Genomic DNA, 27,517 nt, shown 5'->3' on the forward strand with positions numbered 1-27,517 from the left:
TAGTTAATTACTTAGTAAATATTCATGAAAATATGGCAATATGGCAGGAGTTTCAATGAGCAGCATTGTAATACTCTGGCCACCATCCTACACAATGCACCTTTAAAGTTTATAAATTATCTACAGATGCTTAGGACCAAAACAGTCAAATGCATCTGTGTGATTAATTAATTTTTTAAAGAAAACCTGAAAGTATTTTCAACTGAGAAATATTGTTTTACATCATCATAATATGAATGATGTGTAATCACATAATTTGATTTTTTTTGCACTTACATTTTATAATTTACATCTCCTACCATTTCTTTTTTTTTACAACATTTTCACATGCCAGATGTCTTATCATCTGTTATGGCATAGAATAGATGCAGCGACAACTGTCTTAAATTGCATTTTTTTGCGATTCCCATTGTGTCCGAGTATGCTGCCATGTGTTTGAGTGCATGGAGTCTCACAGCTTGGCCTTGGGCTGTATTAGTCACTGGAAACTGTTATGCTGTGGCATACATCAGGCCTCTGCAAAATGGATGTGTGGGAACACCAGTAGGTGTCTCTTTTTCCTCTCAAGACAGTGACCTCCACACTGCCAACTGAAATAAAGAATTGCCTCAGTTTACTCTTGCCTAAGGCTTGGCCAGTCAAATATAAAACGATGCTTAGATTTCAATGTTAGCACAATGGAGTATTGTTTGTGAAATGATTTTGTTAATACAGTGTAACAGCTAGTTCAATTGTAACAATGTAATAACAATAACAGTGCAATAGTTCACAAAGGCAGGCTACATTTCAATGCCAGGTATGTGCCAAATCTCTCTCTCTCTTTCTCTTTCTCCCCCCCCCCTCTCTCTCTCACACACACACACACACACACACACACACACACACACACACACACACACACACACACACACACACACACACACACACACACACACACACACACACACACACACACACACGCATTTCAGATGAAAACTGTGATTCTGAAAACCAATCTGATAACTGCATACCTAACTCATTCATGGTGCCCGTTGTCTGCAAGTTCACAAGGAAAAATAAGCAAGTGAGGGGGCGATGCCAGCCACAAAACGAAAGTCTTCACTCAGATGCAATCAATAGCCTGTACGATACCCAAATGCTAAAAAAATCCTGTAAAACTGGCTTTGGAGAGAGTATGAATTATGTGATTGCACAAAGAGTAAATAGTCAGATCTGTGTTTTGTGATAGGGTAAAGAATATGATGGTTGTTTTTGTCGATCTAGGTCACATCTTCCACAGTTCCCGTATTGTTTGTGTGGCAGGAGTGGGCATCAACATTTGTGCTTGTGATTTACCCTTCCTAACCCATCCTCTATTCAGCTTGGAGTGGTGTTGAAACAAAAAAAACGTTGTGTTTTCACTCATATGTGTGTTTTCATCAGATCTATTTGGTCTGTGAGAGATTGCCAACTTTGTCGCAATGCATCCTAACCAAAAAAGAGGCAGAAGTTGCCCCATAGGCTATCTCCGAAAAGGTAGCCTACCAACAAAGAGAAATAAATGTGGCCTCTATTCAATTATAATGGGCCATAAGGTATGAGTGGTCAGATATTTGCTATCTTCAAAGTAGATCAATACAGCTTGAAAACTAGGCCTATATAATTGTAAGCAGACAGTCCTCCAAAAACTTTTTTTCTCAACGTGCCCATCAAGAGGGATACAGACTACATTTTTGGTTGCATAATCATTTGCTCTTACTATGATGTGCACATTGCATCCCCTCTCCATCGCAAGCATCCGATCGAACTACGCCCTCCCCCCCAACTGATACCCAATTACGTGATACGTGACGTTGCAGCATACGGAGGAGGGGGCCGGGGAGGGACCACTCAGACCAAGAGGGATTCAAACGCGTTTTGATTTTAACGCAGAAACATTGCATCCAGTCAATGGGACCAAAGCGCGCTGCATTAGCGGGACTCATTGTCTGCTTCTGGAAGGAAGCGACTGAAAATATTTAAATTTACCAGGAAAGAACTCGGGTGGCTCAGAAAGGAGTGCCCATTTGACAGAGATTTCGCTTAGCTAACCACTGTAAACAGAAGGGCACGGTTGAAGACCCCATTGTAGCGGGGGAAAATGGTCCAAAATCACGCCTTGATAATATGAGGTAGATCCGCGGTTTTGTTGCAGTTGGAGAGTGTTGATGCATCGAAGGACCTCTTCGGTTATATCAGTGAACAGCGCGGAATTCTATTTCTTGCTCGACTTTCAGAGTGTTGCTGAAAATTCTCCGGGTAAAAAGCCTTGATTCTGAAGAGTTCCTTGTTCCCAGCGCGATGAATTACCAGTCGAGTGTCCCTGTGTCCGTGTCGGTCTCCGGTATCTCCCAGCAGTCGCAGCCGGCCATGCCCACCCCAGGCACCGTCCCAGCGCCAGTCCCCGTACCAGTACCGCAGTCCGTCCCTGCCCAGTTCGGATCCGGATCGTCTGCGAGCTCAGGGGCGGGCCAGTTTGGCTCGGGAACCGTATCAGGCCAAGCTGCTCAGTCCGGCCCGCCTGGTTCTCAGTTTGTTCTGTCCAACTCCGCTGCCATCAGGGCAGAAATCCATAGGTTCGAGTCCGTCCACCCGAACATTTATGCAATCTACGACTTGATCGAGCGCATAGATGACCTGGCCCTTCAGAATCAGATCCGAGAGCACGTTATCTCCATTGAGGGTAAGCATGGACATTTTTCTGGCATCAGTTGCCGCATTTAATTGGTGTCAGTCGGTAGTAATTGTAGGCGTAAAGACAATAGTATCAGTGTAGCATGGCAGGCCACAACACTGGAAGAGCAGCAACCATCTCATCATAGAAAAGTACAAGGAGGGGCGATGCTGCATGTGTTGGTTACTACATTGTTGCCACCACATTTGATTTATCCTCCTTACGCATTGTTTCCAACAGTGTAACTAGTCTGCTCCCTTTCCTTGACATGTTTTGATTTGGTTGTAGTAGGATGTGCCTTTACGCTAGACAGAAATTGATCTACTACAAGGATGAATCAGAAACAATGTTTGAAATCCTTTGAATAAAACGCTCAAAGAATTGGGGAGTGCATGGCACATCGCTTAGTGGGAAGGAGTGTCAGCTTTCACTTATCAGGCTGTGATGTCCTCCCAGTGTAGTCTGTCTGTTGCAATCATTGTTCATGAACACTGCCGAGATTTTTTTTGTTGGCAACTAGAGTGCACTATTAGTCTTTCATCCTCCACATTTCAATAACACGTGGGCAAATGGCAAGCATGATTTTGTGGAGGAGTAGATTGTGGGAGAGAATGTTTGACAAGGCTGCCTAAGCTTACAAAATCCCACATGCAGAGGTGCAGTTGTTTTACAGTCAGTTGAATTAGATTTGCTACATTGCAGCCTATCCAATTCAACTGACTGTAAAACAAGGCTACATCATATCACAAGTGTAACAGGTACAATATAGTTGAAGAGAACTTGACAATGTAAATCCACTTTGTTGGAGTTGTAAAGGGAAAATGTGTCTCCTCAGTTTAGTTTTTAGTGGCATTAGTGTAGTTCATGTGTGAAGACAGAGGGTTGAGGAGCAACTGAGAGATTAGAACTTGATATAATGAGAGACCTGGGGGATAACTTGGTAATTTCTCTCCACGACATTGTAATCAGCTACTGCTGGACACATTGTATGGTTTTAGTAATGTGAACTTTCTTTGCCTCAAGGCCTCCTGTATTGTACACAATCACTTTGTTTCATTTACTGCAGCGATTGTCAAGATGGTCAGTGGTTTGTAGTTTCTTCAGACTGTAGTTTTAGAGAAAGAGCGTCACATTGTATCATGATGGCATTGAACTTCATCAGCAAACACGACTGGCACTTGAAATGTTAAGCAATAATAATGTAATAAGCCTGTAAGTATGCACATTGAGTGTGTCAAAAGACAGAAAGCAAAGGAGGGGGCACTATGTATTTTGCAGGTGGAATAATCTTTTCTGACCATTTAAGCTTATTTAAATGCCTGACTTGGAGATAAAGAAAGCCATACAGGCCGAGATTTAAGCTGTATAAGCCCAGCTTTAAGTCATTGCTGGGAAGAGTGGTTCAGTCTAGAACAAATTTATTACAATCAAGGGAATGAGCAAGATATGTGACTCTGACTCATCACATATACACAGGCATACTTGAAGAATTTTCCTTTTTTGTTTTTGTTTTGTTGAGCTTTTGTTGAGTGCATGTTTTCAGAGTGACTGGTCCATCTTTTGGCCTCTGCTTCATCAAGTAGGCTGAATACAAGTATGTCTGTCAGTTGAGACCTCAAGTTAGCCAAGTGTAACTGAGGTGTTCCTGTGCAATCCGCCCCTTCGGGGTCTCGAACTCGCCACCTTCTAGTTGGGGTACCCCCTAGTTTGGGTATGGGAGTCACAGCACGATACCGCTGAGCTTAAGGACCAGTCTGATAGCTGCTCAGCACTACCGATACTCTATGAGACTTTGGGAGGGAGGTTTTACTAACGTTGAAACGTTCCATACCACACTCTGCTAGTTGGCCTCCGTTGCACAAGCCCTATGAAAGTATTAGAATATTTTTTTTATTAGATGACTAAGGTGATAATATTTCCATATGTAGTAGCTGTAGGACTATATGGGCCTCAGTAGTTGTTGAGTGTACTGCAGTTTATTGAGCACAAATGTTAAACAGACAGTGGAAACCACTTGTTATTGACCCATTTTATCTAGGCTAACTGATTAATTGATTTTGACATGGACACTGGTAGTGAATTTGCTGTAGCTTTAATTTTTACAATTGGTCCTGCGAAGTCCATTGTTTTGCTGCTCCTTGAATGTGGACAAGAACTACCGATAATCAGCTTTCTATGTTATGGTACTAGATACTAGTGCTAGATACTAGTTTACGTTGTGAAGTGAAGTGAAAGCCCATTGGGAAACTCCAACTCCCATTGTCATTGTGACACTGCACTCCACAACACACAAGTGCACACGGCACACAAGGAAATTACATTTATGCCTCACCCGTGCAAGGGGGCAGCTCCCAATGGCGCCCCTGGGGAGCAGTGCGGCGGGACGGTACCATGCTCAGGGTACCTCAGTCATGGAGAAGGATGATGGAGAGCACTGGTTGATTACTCCCCCCACCAACCTGGCGGGTCGGGAGTTGAACCGCCAACCTTTGGGCTACAAGTCTGACTTCCGAACCACTTACCCATGACTGCCCATGTGTTCTGGTAACCAACTCTGAAGACACACTTTGACCAGCTGCCTATGCATTTTTACGGGTCCTTGATACAACTGAAATGTATCAGAGTAGGGTATCATTTATTTATTGACCCCGAGGGAAGTAGCGTCAAGTAGCATACATACAGTACATATACAAATACAGAAGAAGACACAAAGACATTACACACAACATTGCACATATATTCACCATACATATATTCACAAGATCAGATCTCTCTATCACACTCGCATATACAGTACACACACACACACACACACACACACACACACACACACACACACACACACACACACACACACACACACACACACACACACACACACACACACACACACACACACACACACACACACACACACCAGATCAAAACACTGGAAAAAGTGTCCAAGGTGCCAAAGTCACTATGGATAGTCCAAGGAAGATGTCAAGGTGCCAAAGTCACTGTGCATAGTCCAAGGAAGAGATCCAGGGTCAAGTATCAATTGAAGAACCAGGAACACCACAAGTTACCCACTGTGTGCCCCCCCCCCCCTTCACCTCCTTTGTCCTGCAGACACACACAAACACACACGCACGCACGCACACACACACACACACACACACACACACACACACACACACACACACACACACACACACACACACACACACACACACACACACACACACACACACACACACACACACACACACACACACACACACAGTGGTACAGGATGTGATGTACTGTTTACAGTGAATAATCAGTCAGTGCAATAAAAGGCCTGGCTAAAGCAGAGTTGTAGTCCTGGTTGATTTAGTGACAGCAGTCAATAAGAGTTCACAGGTGTAGAGGGGTGGGACTGGCGCGTCAGCAACCTCCAAATAGGAAAAAGAATGTGCAGGTGTGCCAGTCTGGGGCGGTTGATTATGCAGTCCAGTCTCCAATGATGATCTCTCTCTGGGTGTCCTTCTGTGTGGTGAAGGACCTCCGTAGCCTGTCTGTCTTGCATGGGATGGCACGGAATCTGTAGCTGAACATGCTTCTCTGGTTTTCGAAGACAGGTTTCAGGGGGTGAATGTTGTTGTCCATTATAGAGTCAAGTTTGCTCAGTGTTCTCTTCTCAGCAGTGGTGGTGAGGGCCTCCAATTCTGTGCCAATAACAGACCCAGCTTTCCTCACCGGCCTGGTAAGGCGTTTAGCATGAATAGTTACCACAGCCACAATAATGTTAGCCTTTTGGACTTAAAATATGTTACCCTAAACAACTTGTCTTTAAATGGTTCTAAACACAGGCTTATTTCCCTTTTCTGCATGCAGTGTAGAACTGGCGGTGATTTACTATTCAGAAATAATAATTGTGGTCTCTGAGAGTGGGCTAGCAGCCCGTGGTTGCTGATAGGCATGGTGTAAATAATGCAGAAGATGAGGGTCTGGTTTCAAGGTAAACTTCAGCCTTACTGGAGCCAATTCAACAGGCCTGGAATAAGGTAGCACCCACCTGCTCGCACACACACACACACACACACACACACACACACACACACACACACACACACACACACACACACACACACACACACACACACACACACACACACACACACACACACACACACACACTCAACTTGACAGGCATAGCAAGATTGATACTCAGATCTGGGCCCACCATAACCAGCGTTCCTAGCTGAGTGAAATTACAATTGGAGATCAATTATTTATGTTAACCCATATTGTAAACATGTAAGTATCTAACTTAATAGTATGAATGCAATTCCTTGTCTGTTTGGATGAGAAATTACAAAATAACTAAACAACAAGTACACATATATGCCCGTGAAAACAGTGGTGCAGCGAGGTGTTTTCCTCTTGCAATGCGGAAAATGACACACCAGTGTGGTGTGGGCTAGAGGTGTGTCGTTCACGAACGAGCCGGTTCTTTTGAACGGCTCCCTGAAGTGAACGATGGGAACCGGATCACAGCTGGGGGAGCCACTCGACTGTTTCATTTTTCATTCATTTTAAGCACGTGACCTCGACCAGAGTACTCCAAATTGGGGAAAAACACAATTGCTGGCCTTAAAGAGTGGCAAAAACGGTCTTTTGAAGCAGGAGAATAATCAGTTGTTGTTTGAACAAAATCACCTTGAGGTGGAGTCAAAATATTACACTCTAAACACTGAATAAATAATTTAAAAAGAGCCAAAAGAGCCAGTTTTTTGAACGGCTCTTTGAAAGGAACGAGCCACTAAGATCCGGATCCCGTCAAAGAGCCATAAATCCCATCTCTAGTGTGGGCCACACAACAGATACAGTGAAGGTGGGCTGGGACTGTGAGCTGTTCTGAATTTGAAAAGGGTGTTTGAAGCGCCAAATGGCCATTGGCCTTATCATCAGCACGATTGCTTCCTGCTTCCACTGAACAGGCAAATGGCTTTGCTTGCTTCAATCCTGAGCAACAAGGCAGAGGCAGGAATTGCCTGTTACGTTATGTCTAAAAGACCTCTTTGGGATATTTGAATATTGGGACATGTTTGTTGACATTCATCGTGAGACTGTTGCTTGATGTAAGCATTTCATTGTGATTACCTTATGTAGATCATATTATGGTTGAGAAACATATAGTACATGTATGTTCACAGGTCAAAACTGTTGAATATTGGCAGCCAGAGTTATGTGCATCCTCGCCGTGTTTAAAAGGACTGGCACAGTTTCAGCAGAGTGTGTACACAGTTTCTGCGTTTACGCTAAGCTTCGTAGCCTCTTACTGCAGATGGGGTCGCCGGCGGGCCTACTCACTATTTGCTGAAAAAGCTCAACTACATCATAACAACATTGCTATGACATTACCAAGAGCCTTAAGTAACAGATTAAGACATAGCCATTACAATTTTGAGGCTTTGTGCTAAGGGGTTAACCCGTTAAGACACGGTGTTATAAATGTGCTGTTACCAGAATGCCAATGACCAAGTCATAGTGCATTACTAAAGGCCCTGTGTAATGTCATAGTAGTGCAGTACTATGGCTCTTAACTTTTCAATGACTAATACAGCATGCCACTGGAGGTACGGGGTGCATTGAAGGGTTAATAGTTTCAGGTTAGGATAGTCAAAATGTCTCATTTGATGGAAGTGGTCAACTTAATTGAATGCATGACAAATCTAATCACTCTTCAACTTGTAGGCGCACAATTATGACGATCATAATTGGTCGAGAAAATGTTTTTCAGATACCAAGACTTAAAAATGCTCTTGCTCTTATTCTTGATCTTGCTCTTGCTCTTGCTCTTCTTCTTCTTCTTCTTCTTCTTCTTCTTCTTCTTCTTCTTCTTCTTCTTCTTCTTCTTCTTCTTCTTCTTCTTCTGCCTCCACATTTCATTTTCAGTGTAATCACCTTAACTGAACAGCATGCAATATGAAATCATTAAGTAGCGTTGAATTAACCCTTGATGAGACATGCTTACCTGCTGCAGGGCCTTTGTCATCAACGTCGGGCACAAGTTCTAGAACACTAACAGTATCAAGCAGAGCTGTAGCAGGAATCTTTTGACCTGCATCACCACCACAGTTGGACTGAAAATTCTGCATCAGTTTTGTATTATAGCAGTCAGCCTGTTGCTAAGGAACCAGAGGCGTACCGTGTTGTTAAATTGCACTGAGAACTAAAGCAAGCCATAGAAACTGTAGCCTATGTCCACTCCTTTGTTTATGAGTTTCGTCTTTTAAATATGTCGCAGCGTCACAACTTTTCACAGTGCCTCATTTGCAAGCTATTAAAGGTACAATCTGCTTGTCTTATACTTCATTTAAAATTAGGACATGGTTTCCCCAAAGACCCAGGTAGGCTACAAACATTTCTGAGCTGTAATTTAGGCTCATTCCCAATCCTGCCACACTCACCTCTTGAAGCATGGCTCTTCTAATGGTAAAATCAGCAGCGCTACCTTTGGGTAATGTTGACACAAATTGGAATCTCTTCCTTTCATCACATGGAGCACAAAGGCCAGTGGAGCTGTCTCAGCGAAGGCACATTTAGCAAGAAGTAGGCTACTGTACCTGCATGTATGAAGAATGCCCTTTTCTGTTCGCTTAGGAATGCACAATTAATGCACTGGCCAATGCACATGCTCAATTCTTCCTGTGCAGTCAAGAAAGAGGTGAAGATATTACGAATATTATGCCTGTGTTTGGCCAAGTGATGATTATTATGTGGACTAATAAGCTTAAATTCTATATGATTAACTCGGATGGCTCCACCCATTAACAGCAGTTTTCATGTGTTGTTTACTCCCTTTTTTTCGCCAAGTAGTTTGTCTTTTCTCTCTCTCTCTCTCTCTCTCTCTCTCTCTCTCTCTCTCTCTCTCTCTCTCTCTCTCTCTCTCTCTCTCTCTCTCTCTCTGCTGTGATTTCAGCACAAGGAAGGCCTCTCCGCAGCCAGCAACAAGTAGGAGACAGTGGTGAAAAGCTTTTAGGGAAAGTGTGACACTGGAGACCTAGATCTCAGAATGACTTGTGTAATCTAACGTAATAAAGATTTATTTTTAGCTAAATTGTTCCAACAAGAGGACGTGTTCCATTTAACATAGCCGTCAGTCTTGGGGATATCTGAGACCATTTTAAAGGCCCAGGCCATCTCTCCGGGTGTTGTTGTCTTTAAAGATTAGGCTACTTCTCCTCATGGATAAAGTTAACTAAAAACAAAGAAGTGCTGGGAAGGGCAAATGATTACCGAAAGTGACAGGCAAAAAATAGTGGTTGAATATGACCTGATTTTTTCACTATAGCCACAACCTTTCAGATGCAATACAGCTAGAGATGTTGATGTTGATGTGAAATAGTCTACAGTAGTGTTTCTCAATGGGGCCTCTACAGCCCCTCAGGGGGCCCTTGGGTGGCGTTGAGATGGATACAGCTGAGAGGGGGCAGTGCTTTGTTGCCTCTGAGGGCCATAGTATATATATTTTTTAATATTAAGGGAGGCCTTGGCAGGCATGTGATGAGGTCAATGGGGTGTTTGGCAGGCTTATGATAAGGTCAAGAGGGCACTCAAAAAAGGTTGAGAACCACTGGTCTAGAACCATGTATCTGATGGCAACTGGATCCTAGTACTACGTGTATAAAAGATAAAGAATGATAGCGATTCTGATAAAATACCAATTCAATATGTTTACATGCCGTTTTTTCCACTACAGGACACATTTCATGCTAAGTAAGAATAATATATTTAATGAGTCTACTGACAAGAGTTCATTTTCAACCCATTCTTGTCTAATGGTCAAATGTTTTTTGGTAAGATTATAATAGTACTGTAATAGCAAAGTAGTAAAAGCTATAATTAACATAAATCATTATCACATACAGTACACTACAGAGAGATGACAGTTATTTCATTCATTTCGGCTTCTTCTCACTTGATCATCTGTGTTGCAAGAAAGTCTGTCCATACATACTGGCTGTAGGGCTTATACAACAGGTCCATGCATTTCCATTGCTTGTGGTGTTCAGGGGTTGTTTTACCAGTGATAGCCATGGCCATGCGGTTGGTGTGAAGACCTGAAGAGAAAGTATTTTGCCCTGTGCTTTCAACCCCTTCACAGCATTTTGTAGGGTGATGGAAGAGTTGCCCTGTGGCCATGGCAAGTGATGTTCTCGCAGGGGTCCAGGGGAGGGCTACTTAGTGGCTCATCTCTTGTAGTGTGTGTGTGTCAAAACAATGGAGCTCATGCATTTCCCCTCAAAGCCTCTTTGTCTCGTTAACACTTGTGATTTAACTCGATCGGGATTTCGCCATAGATTCTTTTGTCATGCTAATGCTAATTCTTGGTACTCTTTTTGAACCTCAACCTTGACCTCTGAACACTCGGTAAGGCCTCGAATCGCATGGCAGCGAGGACGACGAGAGTTCAAGGTCTTTGGGTCAGCTGGCTCTTTTCACTGGGTGATTCTGTGTGTGCATGTGCGTGTGTGTGGTGCGTGTGCGTGTTTGTGCAGGGCAGCTGACAGCTTTCGCTGGGCCCGGGACAAAGTAATCTGAAAGGGCCCCCTACCCAATACATACAATGTAATGGGGACCCAATTCTGGGTCCCCTATCGCCCTGGGCCCGGGTCAATATACCCCTTTGCCCCCACCCCTTGTGGGCGGGCCTGTGTGTGTGTGTGTGTGTGTGTGTGTGTGTGTGTGTGTGTGTGTGTGTGTGTGTGTGTGTGTGTGTGTGTGTGTGTGTGTGTGTGTGCGTGTGTCCCACTGACTCTGGCATGGCTAATCTGACACTGCTCTGGTCCTGCAGAGGAACAGAAGTCGCAGCAGAATGTGACCCATTGTTCTGCTCGGACAAAAGGCGCACTCTCTGCCTTGACGGATGGGTCTTTTTTATGGGTGTTGGGGCCCTCTCCCTCTTATGAGTGCTCTCTAAAATCCCTCCAACTGGTGTTATGCCATATTTTATCTAAAATACCTAGAAATGCTTTGGATATTCTCTTATCTATTGTCAGTCACCCTCAACTAATGATTTTAGTAATCTAATCATATGATGTGTTTTGTGTCCACTGAAAGGAAAATGCTTTGGATATTCTCTTATCTATTGTCAGTCACCCTCAACTAATTATTTTAGTAATCTAATCATATGATGTGTTTTGTGTCCACTGAAAGGAAAATAAAGGTCTGCAAAACTGTTTGATGCTCCCAAAATGTAATGGGATGACGTTTCGGGCGTTTCAGTCCTTCATCACAGTGCGCAACAACGGTGATTCCTTTCCTTTCCATTATCAAATGTGTGTGTGTGTGTGTGTGTGTGTGTGTGTGTGTGTGTGTGTGTGTGTGTGTGTGTGTGTGTGTGTGTGTGTGTGTGATAGAGAGAGAGAGAGAGAGAGAGAGAGAGAGAGAGAGAGAGAGAGAGAGGGAGAGAATGTGTGTGTGTGTGTGTGTGTGTGTGTGTGTGTGTGTGTGTGTGTGTGTGTGTGTGTGTGTGTGTGTGTGTGTGTGTGTGTGTGTGTGTGTGTGTGTGTGTGTTTGTTATTGCCTGTCAAGCTCGTCCTCCCTGTGTGAGATGTGTTCTATGAGTTCGATGATGCAGGATGATGGGGCCTCGAGTCAGAAAGCTGAAACCTGTGTATGTGCTGTGCTCTGTCTGACTGAGTGTGGTGCAGCTCCCTCCCGCCCGTCATGACATGGAGATAAAAGGGCTAGGTGAAGCTGAGTCAGAGGCTTGCTGCACCACTCACCTCACCCGTCATGAAACACAAGGCTCTTGCACAGCCAGATCAAAGACGCCGTCCGTGTTATATTTTCCTAGGCAGTCTCCTCTAAATATTCTGATGCTTAATCCCCCCCCCCTCCTCTCCTCTCAAACCTGAGCTGGTTGTGTCGACCCCAAAGGATTTGAATGAATGCTGTCCCCCTGCCTGCCTGCCAACCTGCTTGTGCGCGAGTGTAAAGGCAGGGCCCTAATCGCAGTACAGCAGCCTATCCCTTGCCACCGAGGCTTGTTGAGACAGCAGATGGCCTGCTCGCGCAAACGGGGCTTTTGGGAAGCCAGCAACAGAGAGCAACAGATGAGTGAACGCATATGCCTCGGAGCCAGAGCCGGGTTTGCCAGAAGTCCCACTCCATCGCCTCGCCTCGGGGATGGTCATGTTTCTTTCCCGGGGCTTGGGAACGGAACACAGAAGAGAAGAGCAGGGTGACCTGCAAGGACATGACCCGGAGTCGGTCCTGAATGTGCATTCTCACAGTGCGTCTCTAGTGGTCAAGAACTGGTTGCGTCTGTGCATTGTTTTGCGTCTACACCCCCCCCCCTCCCCCCCCCCCCTCCTCCAGCCTCCACATCTCCCCTGTGGGCTTGCGCGGACATCCTGGCAAAAGTGAGAGTAGCATATGCGAGGGCAGAATGTGGTGTAGTGTGATACCATGTGCTGCTACGCTGGTTATTGCGCCATGGTCATGGAGTCTGCAACACTCCCACTGCTCAAAATGTTCGTCACATTCTTCTTGCCAGTCCCTTCCCTGCCCTATGCTGTGTGAGGCTGTGGAAATGAAATTAAGCTCAAAGCAATTATGGTGCCAAGGCCACCGCGGCCAGCTTATTGATTTCATTAGTCCATCAGCCCAGCTTGACTAATTTTTAAAGTGGTGACACTTTAGGAACATCCTAGCGAAAAAAACACTAGGCTGAATTATGCTGATGAGAGCTTTACCTCTTACTGCAATGAGTTTGCCTGCAGGCAGGGTTAGTGCTTTACACAACCTCATCACTGCTGTTCAGGACTCACAGACCTGACATGACTTCTGATTATCAGTAAATGGTTACTTTTGTTTTCACAAGAGGTATTTTAATATTTCCACAGTCACTGCTTTTATGTAATGGTGTCTTGTTGGCAGGATGGTCTACTACACCAGGTGTGCAGTGTGAGAGGCCATTCCTGGAGACGCAGAGCAAAATAAGTAAATAATGCAGCACTATTGGGATGTAATTAAGGCGCCCTGGATAGAACATTTGGAACATTAACATGCGCCGGGTGGGGGGAGGAACACAAGGCTCACCAATTAGTTCTTTGCCAACAAACTTCTCCAAAGCTTTTACTCCGGTGGATGCAATCGTCTGTAGTTTTTTCTTCTTCAAATGTCTGTAGCTCTCTCTCTCATTCTCACTCTTTCACTCACTCTCTCTCTCTCTCTCTCTTTCTCTCACATGCTCTCTCTCTCCACTGAGAATGTTTGATGTTCAACTGTTTGCCATGTGCTCTCTCTGGTGTGAGTAGTGTCACTGAATAGTTTAAATGAGCTCTATAGAAGAGTCGTTTGTGTTGGAGGGCACCATAAAACTTCAGCGTTTAATTCCAGCTGTGCAGCTTCCATTAGATTTAGTTGTTTTTTTACAGACATGTATGTGATATGTAGCAGATGCAGACTGTACTAATTGCCTTCAAATGAGTGAAAAGTAGAAGACCTGATATTAACCATTAGACATAAAGTAGTATGTAATAGCACCTTAACAGACAAATATTCCTCTTGTAGTAGTCAAAATCGAATGGGTATAACTTGTGGTCAGTCCAGATTTGGGAGTGCATACCCTATAGAATGTGGACAGAATGGGTACTGCAACTATGCTGCTCATTGAAACTGTGCTGCCTATTACCAAATTTAATCACATTTTTGAAATACTAGTATAACCAAAGTGCAGTAAGTTTTGCAGCTATATGTCTATTTCTGGAAATTTAAAATGGCGGACCATGGAGAAGATCCCCGTTTTCATGTATGAAAAGTGTAATTTTCCAGTCATAATGAATACTTAGAATTTGGTGTGGATGGTAAGTATTTGTGAAAAAGGTAACACTTGTGAATGGGCAGCATGAACTCTGGAAATAAACTACAAAAAAAATTACACGGTGCACCTTTAAATGATTACCAGTTAAAGCATCACTGTTTACACTTGGTATCTCTCATTCCATTTCATATCAGTAGGCAATATAATACAACATCCCACTCTGCTTCAGCTGTCTTGTGTTTTGACAGAATATGGAAGCTCACTATTACATATATTGCTTTTCTTCTGTACGGATATAAATAGTGCAATGGTAGGGATGGCGTTGGTGTTTTTCATCTGAGGATGAGAGTATGTTACATAGTTCACACAGTATAGTTCACAGACCAGCCTGATGTACTGTGTTATTCACTCACTGCCCTTAGCTCTTGCTGTTCCATCCTCTCTCTCTCTCTCTCTGTTGACCTCTGTGCAACATCTCCCAGTGCTGTTCGCATTGGATCTTAATGAAGAGCTACTCTGACTGAAGGCATGTCCTTCCTCAATAAGTGAACAAGCACTGTTATTCTATGAAATTTTCACTACCTTCCCAAGTTAACACGGCATCTCCCAGATGTTTGTGTTTATACTATCAATGCATCTGCAGCAGATGTCTGCTTTTGTATATTACGGATTAAACCATATATCAACAACATTAGTTTTAGTTAACAAATTGTATGAATACTTTCTTTCTTTGCTCAATCAATACAGTATAGTACAGTACAACGGTGATTTCTGTGGTTTGCCACACTGGTGGTTCCCACATTCACCTCAACAATTTGCGTTGCTGTTTGATTGCATCCTTAGAGAAACACCAGCTAGCTATTCCGGCACTACAGTGGAGGGAGGCACACTCCCCATTGCGATAGAATCCCAAACAACTTAGTGAGCAGTGGTGGTAAGCCATGGATAAATAATGTATTCTGTGAGAGAAGATGTATTCCCCTGCAAATACGTTGGGAGACAAAGGCCTAAAAGCCTGTTCCCATGATTAGTTTCCTAATATAGATTTCCCATGTTGTTTACTTGGGACTCAAAAGAGTTTTTTTTCTTTCACAGAGCACTCTCTGGAGAGAGGGAGAGTAATTTGACCCTATTAGTGTTTACTTTCTGATTTCCTGTGTGGCCTGACGGCAGACCTGAGTACCCAAACTTGTCCTACTGCCTTGGTTGGCTCTTAGCCTGAATCACAAGCGTGTGTGTGTGTGTTTATGTGTGTGTGTGTCTGTGTATGTATGCACATGTGCGTGTGTGTGTGTGTGTGTGTGTGTGTGTGTGTGTGTGTGTGTGTGTGTGTGTGTGTGTGTGTGTGTGTGTGGGTGTGGGTGTGCGTGTGTGTGCGGTTGTGTCTGTGCTTAGGTGTCTGTCTACGTGGTTGCGTCTGTGATTGTGTGTCTGTCTGCGTTTATGTGTGTGTGTGCGTCTTTACATGAGACAGAACTTCATTGTACCCAGCTCGCGGGAAGGGAAATGAAGGAAATCCTGTCGGTTAGTTGCCTACCTTAAACAAATAGAGGGAAGACAGGTATGAAATTGGTTTCATTATTGTAGTTGACAAGGACCATGGGTGCACATTTGTATCAGCTCATTGCCTAGACTGCTATGCATGCAAGGGATTTCTGTTCCTGAGTTCCTGGTATCAAGTGTCTGGTTCTGGTCAGTGTGTTGATTGAATTCCACTGCCATGTAAGTATGTCCTTGATTAGCTTCTCAACAGTTGCCATTCAGCAAGATATGCGTACACCACAGGCATATTCTTGTACAGCTAAGTACACTTATCCTATACTGCACTGTATATACGTATATTTGAGTGCAGTGTGGATTTCATAAACTTTGTATTATTGCTTGAACTGTGCACATCCTTATTTGTATGCAGAGCGTCTTGTCTGTTGAGATATTTTATGTAGAAGAACCTTTTTCGTTTCTTATCCCATGAGAATATGAAGTTTCTGTTTTTGCCGGCTTCACAAATTGCTGTGGAACTTTGGGCACAATTTGAATATGTCTGGAGAGAAATGCGTCCATCAAAGAGAAAACTATGACTCCTTATGGCACATGATCTCACTTTTAACTGCTAGTTTCATTAATCGCTGAGTGAAAATAATGCAAAATTATGCACCACATAAGGTAAACCTGCTGGGGTTTTTAAAATGATATTCATTTTTCAAGCGAGGGAAGGGCAACATTTAAACATGGATTCGGAGACTGGAGGGCATTGCCAAGAGAGAAAAAGGCAACTCTTGGGGTTGGCTTCCGAGTTATGTTATTAATATGAATGATTTGTTGAAAAGCCTGGTGGTTAAGAAGAGAAAGTGGTTTCTATGGAAATGAGGGATCCGGACAAGTCATTAAAATGCTGCATTGCTTAAAACATGTTCTTGTGGCTCAGTCTGAAGACATTTGTGTTTGTCCCTGTTCATTACAGCAGCTTAACTTGGTGGAATACTTTAAGGTTGACTTTGATCAACGACTTCAGTCGAATTTTTTGTCAAATTTCTGTTGAATTATGTCATATATCTCATTGTTTAGTCATGCTTGTAAGCCATTTCTTCTCATAGCCTTAGTCGCTTAGATATGCTAGGTATATCTGCATTTTTCATTCCTTAATTTTGTCTGTAATATTTTATGTAGCAGTGCAGCCTACATTGCACCTAATCATACCATGGAGGTTCAAAAGTTTCTTCTATTCAAATCACTTTTGCAGTTGACTGATGCATTGTGTAAGCCTGACTGTGGGCCAATTTCAGATCAGTAATTATTATTAAAGTATTTGATTTATTGCTACTCTTGCTCTAGAGCAGGGGTGTCAAACTCATTTTGGTCCGGGGGCCGCATACAACCCATGTGGACCTCAAGCGGGCCGCATTAGTAACATCATCGCGGGAAAAAAAAAAAACGTAAAGCAGAGGATTAGTGTTCAGTACTATCATGCTTTAAGTGTGTTGAATATGTAGAAAGCAACGCAATACTGATAATCCTATGCAACATTTCCTTGACTTCATTCATTCATTGCCAACCGTCAACTAATTAAATATGTGACAGTTCATTTTGGCAGGGGGTCTGGGGGTTTTCCCCCATAAAATTTTGTATTTCTTATACACCGCATTTCACATTATTACGCAAATGACATTTTTTGCCGTTTTCCTAAATAATCAATAGAAATGACAGTCGTCATAATTTTCAAGTAATCGGCCATTAGAGTACAATTCAAAAGTTTTTGAATGAACCTTCCAATGATAACGGTATTTTTTTAAATAACAAAAAACTTAAAATGCCCAAAATGCTCTGTTCCAAATTACGCAAAACAGTTTTGTAGTGTTGTAATACAAATTTCTTTCTTTTTTTCCCATTTACATCAAAACAGTTGGCATTTGGTACCTTCTAAATTACATTTCGATGTTCAAAACTTGGTCATAAGCTGTAACTGGAATGCTGCGTTTAACATTGAAGTCAATGGCAGGGCATTGCATGGGAGTTATGGAAGCTTAGATATCCTTGATGCTTTGCTCTCAGCTGTTTTTGTTTGTTTGGTCTGGTGACCCACACTTCACTCTTCAATATACCCGTAGATTTCCATGCCACGTGTAGGTGCTTTGGAGGTGATGACATTCTAACTCACCAGACATAGCATCCCATTCATTTTCAATGGGGTTTTATGTCTGGTGCGTTAGAATGTCATCACCTCAAAAGCACCTAAACGTGGCATGGAAATCTACGGGTATATTGAAGAGTGAAGTGTGGGTCACCAGACCAAACAAACAAAAACAGCTGAGAGCAAAGCATCAAGGATATCTGGGCTTCCATAACTCCCATGCAATGCCCTACCATTGACTTCAATGTTAATCGCAGCATTCCAGTTACTAAGACAAAGAGCTTGTCACCAAGTATTGAACATTGAAATGTAATTTAGAAGGTACCAAATTCCAACTGTTTTGAGGTAAATGGGAAAAAAAGAAAGAAATTTGGATTACAACACTACAAAACTATTTTGCGTAATAATGTGGAACAGAGCATTTAAAGTTTTTTATTATTTAAAAAAATACCGTTATCATTGGAAGGTTCATTCAAAAACTTTTAAATTGTACTCTAATGGCTGATGTCTTGAAAATTATGACGACTGTCATTTGTATTGATTATTTGGGGAAACAGCGAAAAATGTCATTTGCATAATAATGTGGAATGCGGTGTATGTAATTTCCTGCATTTTCACGCATTCTAACATCCCTTTTCCAGTTTGTGCTTAATAGGAACCAATACAAATCCAATTATATTTATTATTTAATTACAACCAATACCAATACAATACGAATAAGAAGTATTAACATTTTATCTGTATATATGAGGTCTATAATATATGAGCTTTATCAAATGCCTGTTACAGTACAAATTCACTATTTATAATAGAAGTGTGATGTGCATTTTACTACATATATACAGTGTAACAGAGGGACCATTGGGTTAATGTCATGCAGGTCTCGATTTTGCCCCGAGGGCCGTAATTGCGCATTTCGGTTATTTCATTAAAAAAAAAAAAAAAAAAAAAAATTTAAAAAAAAATAAATAAATAAATAAATAACATTTTTTTCTTTTTCTTTTTCTTTTTTTTAACATCCGGGCCGGATTGAACCCTCTGGCGGGCCGGATGCGGCCCGCGGGTCGTATGGTTGACACCCCTGCTCTAGAGGGTGTGTACAGTAGAATTCAAATTGGTCCCTTTCAGCCTCCTGTGTTAAGTAATGTGTGAGGTTTGTCTTGGGTGTGCGTGTGTGCGTGCGTGCATGCGTGTCTGTGTGCACAACGGTCCAGGCCTCTCGTTGCTTGCCATGTACCTCATTAGGAACAACATCCTATTTCCAAAACCATAATAGTGTATTGATGTTAATGATGTATAATGATAGTGGATGCCCATGCTCGTGTGACATTTTTCCAACGTAATAGGGGACTGTCATTAGCACCAGTGTGAACTACACCATCCTTTTTTTTTACACCAGCTGCTAATGTAAGCAAATAGTAGCCAGCTTCATATTTTGCCTCCTGACTTTCCATAGCCTCTTCCACAATAACACGAAGGGAAATGGTTTGTAATTTGCTAGAACAGTCTCATGTTACCATTGCCTGGCCATTGCCTGGCAATACAGCGGAATTGGGTGACTGTTCAAACCCCAAATATGCCTCCTTGAGCCTCCCGCTCTGGCCTGGCCCAGAAGCACTGACTGTGCAGTAGCTGATGCTTAGGAGATAAATGCAGCGGGACAGTCATATCACCATGCAGTGTTTCAGCTCTATTTTGAAACCAATATCTAAATTGTGCTGAGGCGGACATCTTTTTCTCTGGCCCTCGCATATCAAAAGCTCTCAGAGGTGCACTCTCAGAACTCCCTTCCTAATGGGATTTTACAGCCAGCGGAGTTGGAATGACCGCACGGGCGTCCAGCTTTTTAGCCGCGTCGACATCTCGAAATGCAGCGTTCAGCAGCATGCTTTGTTCACAGGCTTTCTGAAGGACACGTGCATGTCTGTGATCTCCATCCAGAGCTGAAAGCTCTTATCTGGGGAAGAAGTGTTGAAAGGAGAAATTTGAGGCATGGCGTGCTGGCGCATCGTTCTGCGTTGGGCTTGCGTAACACCGCGCAACGCCATTGATGGTAGGGCCTGACATCATATAACACGGAGGCTGTGACACCAGGGTCATTCTCCACTTTTATGTTAAGTTAGAGTTTCCGCATTTCTGCAAAAGAAATGGATGTAAGGAACAAGTATGCCAGATAACGGGATATTTTAGGTAGTGTTGAATTTTGCAGCATGTCCTCCTGGAACAGGAAAGACGGCTGTTTGTGTGCCTTACCTTTTCAGTCCTGGTAGACCAGATTTATGGTGCACTTTAAAATGACATGAAAGCCGGCTGGTACAGTATGGCTTTATCAGATGTGTTGTGTTGATGTGTGGTACAGCACAGCAGTGAGGGCCTTGCATCCTGCTGGGGCCCCTGCCTACCTAAGCAGAGTGGGGCTGTGTGTGGAGGGAGCAGACTTTTAATCAGCGGTTGGGTGGGGTGGGGTGGAGGGTAACAGTGCCTGATGTGTGTGTGTGTGTGTGTGTGAGAGAGAGAGAGAGTGTTTGTATGTCTCTGTGTGCATGTATTTGTTGTGTGTTTGTGTGTGTATGTGTGTGTGTGTCTGTTTGTGTCGTATTGACTTGTATGTGAGATAGAGTGTTTCTGTGTGTGTGTGTGTGTGTTTGTGTGTGTGTGTGTGTGTGTGTGTGTGTGTGTGTGTGTGTGTGTGTGTGTGTGTGCGTGCGTGCGTGCGTGCGTGCGTGCGTGCGTGCGTGCGTGCGTGCGTGCGTGCGTGCGTGGGTGCGTTCGTGCTTGCGTGCGGGCGTGCATGTGTGTGTGTGTGTGTTGGTCCATGTGTAGGTGGCCGCGGGTGGGTGGAAAAGAGAGAGAGGAACTGTGAGCGTTAACGGCTGTGTTATCTCCGCACAGTCCCTCCTGGGAGGTGGAGTAGGAGGCAGAAAAAAAGAGTGAGAGGAGGAGAAGAAAGAAACATGGAGAGAGATAGAGGAGAAGAGAAACAGAGAGAAAGCTGGGGACTTGCTCTGTCCATCTTCGAACAAGAAAGAAGGGGAAAGCCTACCGTATAGTGTCTATACACACATACTGTATGTCCCTTACCATGATGAGCATGAAATTGTAAACCAATAACGATGGACAGGTTCACTGTGTTGATGGGTTTTTGACAAGCTAAGTTTTCTTTACTAGGGCTTTCTCCTGACGGAGAGTAAGGTGCTGTTTCCATGTAGCCGGATATTTTTAAATGCAGATATTTTGTCTCCTGTTTTGGTGGGAATGCAACATGGGGATAAAAATAAAAATTCCATTGTAGCAGGTGCGTTTTAGCCTCCTAAATGGGATATTTTTAAAGTCGGATTTTTGATATGTGGATTTTAAAACTCTGTTTACGTAGAAACGGAAGGCCAAAACCAATGCGTTTTCAAAAATATCCTGCTATGTGGAAACAGCACCTAGAACTCCACATATCGCCTCAACTCCCTCGCTTAAACCCTGAGTGCCACAGCAGAGAGCTGTGTACAGTACATTTTTTGATGGGTAGTGGTTGCATAAAATATCAGATACGGTAAGATTTCTTCTCCAGCACATCTCCAGGTTTTGTATTAAGAGGCATTGATCTGCAGATATGCAGACGTCTACGGGTCAAGTAGGGCAATACAAACACGGCAAGAGGAGGCCCTCTCGATAGGTTCTGCCACTGAATACCATTGCTGTGGCAGTAGCATTCTTCTAAGTGAAGTCTGTGAAACTGTTTACACACCTGTGTACTGTCGATTGTACAGCACAGTGCAGTACCACTGTTCTGCAGAAGAAATATACAAATATACTAACATGAATATTCTCTCAGGTGCGGCTATAAAATGTACCTTGGCGTATTCGTTCCCTGCTGACATGACCACATTATAAAACACATCCATCTCACAAAGACATCCTTTGTCCGTTGTCATCCTTTTGTTTGTTTGTTTATTTTACCTTCAGTCGTTATCTAGTCACTCTGTGCCTGCCTGTGTGCGCCTGTGTGTTGTGGTTGTTGTGTGACTCTTCTGCGCGTTGGATGTGCCTTGACTCTTGCCATGCGCGCATGCATGGCATCGTTGTGAGGCTGTGCCTGCACCCTTCATTCCTGCGAGAGCTTCAGCAGAGGAGTGGGTGGCTGGCAGGGTGGGAGGGAGCCGAGGTGTTATGTAACTGCTGGAGGAACGTCTTTATGCCACACCGTAGGGCAGTGTTTCCCAACCAGGGGTACGTGTACCACTAGGGGTACGCGAGCACATTGCAAGGGGTACTTGGAAAAGTGTTATTATTATAACAAATGTATGGAGCAGCCACATCAGGACTGAGAAAAGGATATAGAAAATGAATTAGGGGGTACTCATGGCACAACTAAGATGCTTAGGGGGTACACAAGACAAAAAAGGTTGGGAAACACTGCCGTAGGGGGAGGGGAGGGGAAGGCAGATTATTGTGGAGGTGGTGAGGAGTTGGAGGGTGCTGTCTTTTGAAGCATGAAGCTTCCATGAGTCCATATCGCCTCATCATCACTCTCTACCATCTACATTTCCCTCTCTCTCTCTCTTTATTTCTCTCTCTCTCTCTCATACACGCACACATGCGCACACACACACACACACACACACACACACACACACACACACACACACACACACACACACACACACGCACACACACGCACGCACGCACGCACGCACGCACGCACGCACATTCTCTTTCTTGCTTATGAAGCTTTCATTACACCTCCGCCTTCTGCTTTGCTTTATATGTCCATCTCTCTTCAGCTCTGCTCTTTTTGCGATTCAGTTACTCGTTGGTCTCATCCATCCCCCACTCTGTCTTATTTTTCCCAACCTCTTCTCCCTGATTTTCTGCTTTTTTGTAGTTCGTTCTGCTGCTTACCCTGCATGGTCGTCTGCCCTCACTTCTATCATTTTCCGTCTCTCGCTCTCCCTCCCTCCTTCCGTGCCCTGTCAATCTCTCCCTCTGTCAGGCCGCTGGGTAGAGTGTTGGCGGGGGTTGGATGATGGAAACTATGGAATCTGTGGCAGAAATATGTCATTACCATTTTTATGAGGGATCATTCTGGAGTATTACCCTGGAGTAATCTCAGGCCTCCAAGTCATCCTCTTTGAGTGCTCTCACAGACAGTGCACACTCACACAAGAGCATATTTTGTTGTTACTGAGAACATCTTTTTTTTTAAAAGCTGTTTTCCTCCTAACATGAATTGCATTTACATGTGTAGCCTGTAGCTCACAGAACTGTCCTTTTTCTGACCTTATTATTTCCTTCTTTGGTGTGTTTTACAGAGCTTCTGGTCAGAAGGTTGTGGAATGCCATTTTCCAGAGCTGTCTTTGTCAACAATGCACTACAATTTAGGATTGTATTATTCAACAATTTGATATTCTCTCCAAATCCAATTCACTTGTTGTTATAGCATATTTGTTTGTTCTGTGTTTGAGTATCAGCACAGGTCTTTTTCTAAGACAGTTCACATCATGAGTATCCTACTGTATATTAACTGTAAATGCGCCTTGTTGGGCTGATAACTCTCTCCCTGCATTCTAGTAAGAGCTGCTTTGTTACTGCACATGCTAAATATCACCACAAGTCCATACTTGGGTGGGTTTTGGATTCGTCCCCATGCTTAGACAAGTGTTGACAACCAGCAACCAGTTTGCACTTTGTTAAGTGTGTGTGTGTGTGTGTGTGTGTGTGTGTGTGTGTGTGTGTGTGTGTGTGTGTGTGTGCGCGTGCGTGCGCGCGTGTGTGTGTACGTGTGTGTGTGTGTGTTAGGGGGAGGGTCTCAAATAGGCCTGTGTTTGCTCTGATGACCAAAGCACTTGGAATCCAAACACTGTCACACGCTCAGCATATAATGAGTATTTTTCTTTTTTGTTTTGACCATAAACAACATATGCCTGAACAGTGAAGATATTTATTGCAGGACAACTGGCAATTTCTGTATTTTCCATGACAAGACGGCAGAGCTTAAAGCGTGTATTCATGTTGGCACATCATGGGATAGATTTTTGTATTCTTTAGGTTTTTTAGTTTAGGAACGTTTCTTCCTTGTTTTATTTTAATATACTCTACTCCGGGCAACTTGCATCACAGTTAAAGGTTTTATGAGCTAGTTGTGATTGCTCCTGCTTGTGTGTTTTATTCAAGGGTTTTCATTATTTCAAATGTTTGCTCCCAATTAGAGGGGAGCCAATTTAAAAACTGAAATAATTATTTGGAAAGAGAATATTTTATTAGAATTGTACGCATTTTTATGTCAAAAACCCTCATTACCTGGCGTGTATTTCGCTGTGTGACCCGTAAACCTGCTTGTGCAATGGCTTATGCAACGCGTCCGCTGAGGTTGGTCTCTAGAGAAGCAGCGCACTAGAACCCTGGCTGTTGTCAGTCCTAACAAAATGCATGAAACATTTATCGAAATGAAAACCATGGCCTATTATATGCTGTGTTGTGCTATACTGTAGCATCTACAAAGGTCATTGTTAGATATTTGTGTCGTTGTGTTCCGCAATCACGCCGTATTTTTTCAAGTTGACATTGTTTTAATAGACACACGCCATGTGGTAAACAGTCACCTACTACCATATGAGAGGAAGCATGCTTTTGAACCCACCCTTGCATACTGTTTTTGAAAGGAAGATTAGACAAACTATGCACCACACATAACCAAACTTATCACAATCCATTTTTAGAGTTTTAGACTGAAGGCCGGACCCCAAAAATGTCAAATCAATAGTTACCATCAAAGATACAAGCCCATTTTTTGAGTATAGCATTATAAAACCCCGGAAAGTAGTATTTGATTTGTTTCCACCTTTGTTTCGCACACATTTAGCGAAAATATAGTTTTAAAGCGTCTCCTTTTTGAACAGGCAATTACTCAGGACAACTACAGCGATTTTCCCTGGGTGGGCACTGGGTGTGGAGGTGATATTCCACAGGAAGAGCTCCGTTGGTCAGTGCCCTGTCCCAGATCATCTCACCACCATCCTCTCAATATCAGCAATGGAACACTCTGAGTTCTGTATATCTTTTGGGTGGTGTGTGTGTGTGTTTGTGTGTGTGTGTGCATGCGTGCGTGCGTGCGTGCGTGTGTGTGCATGTGATCAGTGGCAAATCTGCCACCATCCTCCCCCAAGAATTGTTATGATTGGCTCGCTAGAGAACCACAGCCATGAAAGGCGATGCTGGCACTGTCTGCTTTGATTTTTCTCTGGCCATTGCAGAGAGTGTGAGTGGTAGCAGAGAAATAGACAGGGATGTGGAAGCGAGTAACTCGAGTGAGCAAGCGCCTGTCAGCAGAAATAAGAGCCTGAAGACAGCACTTTCAGCCGGCACAGAAAACGATGCTGTAGAGAACTGCATGTCTCCTCTGACAATTTTGAAGGCTCGGTGTGTCCTCTCCTGAGCTGATATTCGATATTTGGCCCAAGTGTCATTGTGCCCTAGATTACATTGGTGATGAGAACTATCCAGAAATTACCTGTGTAAAGAGAAGAATAGAGTGTGATCAGTTTGTTCTCACCCTATGCGTTCGAACATTATATTCATATTTCGAGAGAGAGAAAGAGTGTTCTTTGCTTTCTCAATTTGTCATGAAAAGTGCTAGTTTTTTATTGCTAACAATTGTCTCTGTTTTTCTCTTTATTTTCATGCCTCTCTTGCTGGGACACACAATCTTCTCACTGTGACATGTTCGAACATAAGGTGAGGGAACATATTTATTTTACTATTTGAACAACTGTTTTTTTTCAGAAACTGCAGATATGGTATACACAATAAGTTAGTTCTGTAATGGCCACCAATCCATAAGCTGTTTGTGTGCGTCCCCTCCACTCTGATTTCACCTGTCATTGCCTGACACCTGCAGTGAAGCAACGTCGCAAAAGGAAGAGATTGGCCCACAGTACTGACTGAGATGAACACAGTTCACTCTGAGGTCTACGAGCAGTTTTTTTTCATCACCTCAGCAAATGCGAACCCCCCCAGTGTCCCATTCTCTGTGCCCTTCCTCTTGGGTACATTAACTGGAACGTTAACCTTAAGGGGTTAGCAACGAGCCAGCAGCAGTAGCAGCAGTAGTACAGGAGGATTAAAGCCAGGCCCGAGGCAGTGTTTTGGGGATGGGTGGTGGGACTACGGAGGGACGAGGGGTGGGGGTGGGGGTTAGTGGAGGTGAGGGCTATGATGTCACCATTTCGGCGTGTCTGTGATCACAGCAGTTCAGCGCTGTTTCTGACTGTGCTGATCGTTTGCCTGAGGGGCGTTCATGATGTTGTTTGCTGTCATCTTAAACAGCTTCTTACATTTCCTACGAATTGCTGAAATCAGCCCCCTCCTTCCTTATGTCTACCTCATGGAACAGGATATAAGGAAACTTAATGTATGTTGTGCCAGCGGCTTGTCATGGAAACATGCATGTCCATTTGAAGAGGCTTTCATTATAGAGTAATCGTTACATTTCAATATTCTGAACAGCTAGATAACAGTTAAATCTTCAAAGAAGTTAAAACAGCATATATGAGATTTTATCCATGTGCGCGTGTGCAATCATTTATTGTTCAAGAAGGATTGATCTTGCCAAGGCAGATGGGCTTTTCTGTGATCTGCAATGCAGAAAACTTTTGGCCTGTAGAAATGTGCGACATGTGAGTGAGTGTTCCTCCTTCTCTCCTCTTCAGGCAGTGCAGAAGGCAGTCTTGGCCAAGTAAATTGTGACATATTTTGTAAGTCTTATGAGGCTCAGCACTCACTTAATGCTTGAATGCACTTTCCAATCCCTGACATCCGTCTTGCACTGTATTTGGGGTGGCAACAGAGCCTCCAGACTGCTTTCAAGCCACATAATGGAATCAGAGATATTCTATAGAGATATGCCAACATAATAGGTTTCTATGGACACCTAGGGCACCAGGTTCCGGTCTGCCTAAAGGGGCGTGTCATAATGCTCCTACAATGAATAGAACAGTCCTTAGGTCTGCCTAGGTCTGCCTAAGGGGGGCCATAATAGAACCAGGAAACAATGGGCCAATGGAACCTCTCTCTCTACTCTCTCTGATGGAATGGCAGGGAAAAAGTCCAGGACACTGGGAAGGAGGCATGATATTGTGTTGTTATTATTATGCTAATGTGTTGCACTAATTATTACCAGATTTGCTTCTGCAAACGAGCCCATAAAATATGTACACTCAGGTGCACAGCAGTCGAAAAGAGGACACGCCGGTCTGGGTTTTGGCCATGGGGAGGGAGATTACGCTCCGTACCTCGTGCTTATCCATTCAAGTGTAGCGCCATTAGTCTTGTAATTGTTCGACAGAGATGGATGCGACCATCTGCACAGATGGCATTATTAAGTTACACAGCCAAGGATACTCCAGT

The 27,517-nt window shown here is 43.5% G+C and overlaps 1 protein-coding gene across 1 annotated transcript; it reads left to right on the forward strand.

The window, feature by feature from the left end:
• Positions 1-1,810: 1,810 nt before the first annotated feature.
• On the forward strand, positions 1,811-11,932 carry LOC134465832 (arf-GAP with GTPase, ANK repeat and PH domain-containing protein 3-like). The gene is made up of 2 exons (XM_063219723.1): positions 1,811-2,701; positions 9,642-11,932. Exons 1-2 carry the CDS (start codon positions 2,320-2,322, stop codon positions 9,710-9,712), a joined length of 453 nt encoding a protein of 150 aa, XP_063075793.1. The 5' UTR covers positions 1,811-2,319; the 3' UTR covers positions 9,713-11,932.
• Positions 11,933-27,517: the final 15,585 nt, after the last annotated feature.

This window comes from Engraulis encrasicolus, chromosome 16, assembly GCF_034702125.1.
Source record: "Engraulis encrasicolus isolate BLACKSEA-1 chromosome 16, IST_EnEncr_1.0, whole genome shotgun sequence".
NCBI lineage: Eukaryota > Metazoa > Chordata > Actinopteri > Clupeiformes > Engraulidae > Engraulis > Engraulis encrasicolus.

What these genes read in the sequence shown, in the direction of transcription:
- LOC134465832 (XM_063219723.1), top strand. Translation starts at nt 2,320, where the DNA reads ATGAATTACCAGTCGAGTGTCCCTGTGTCCGTGTCGGTCTCCGGTATC. An exon ending in GCACGTTATCTCCATTGAGG is followed by an intron (nt 2,702 to 9,641) that starts GTAAGCATGGAC and finishes CTGTGATTTCAG; the next exon opens with CACAAGGAAGGCCTCTCCGC.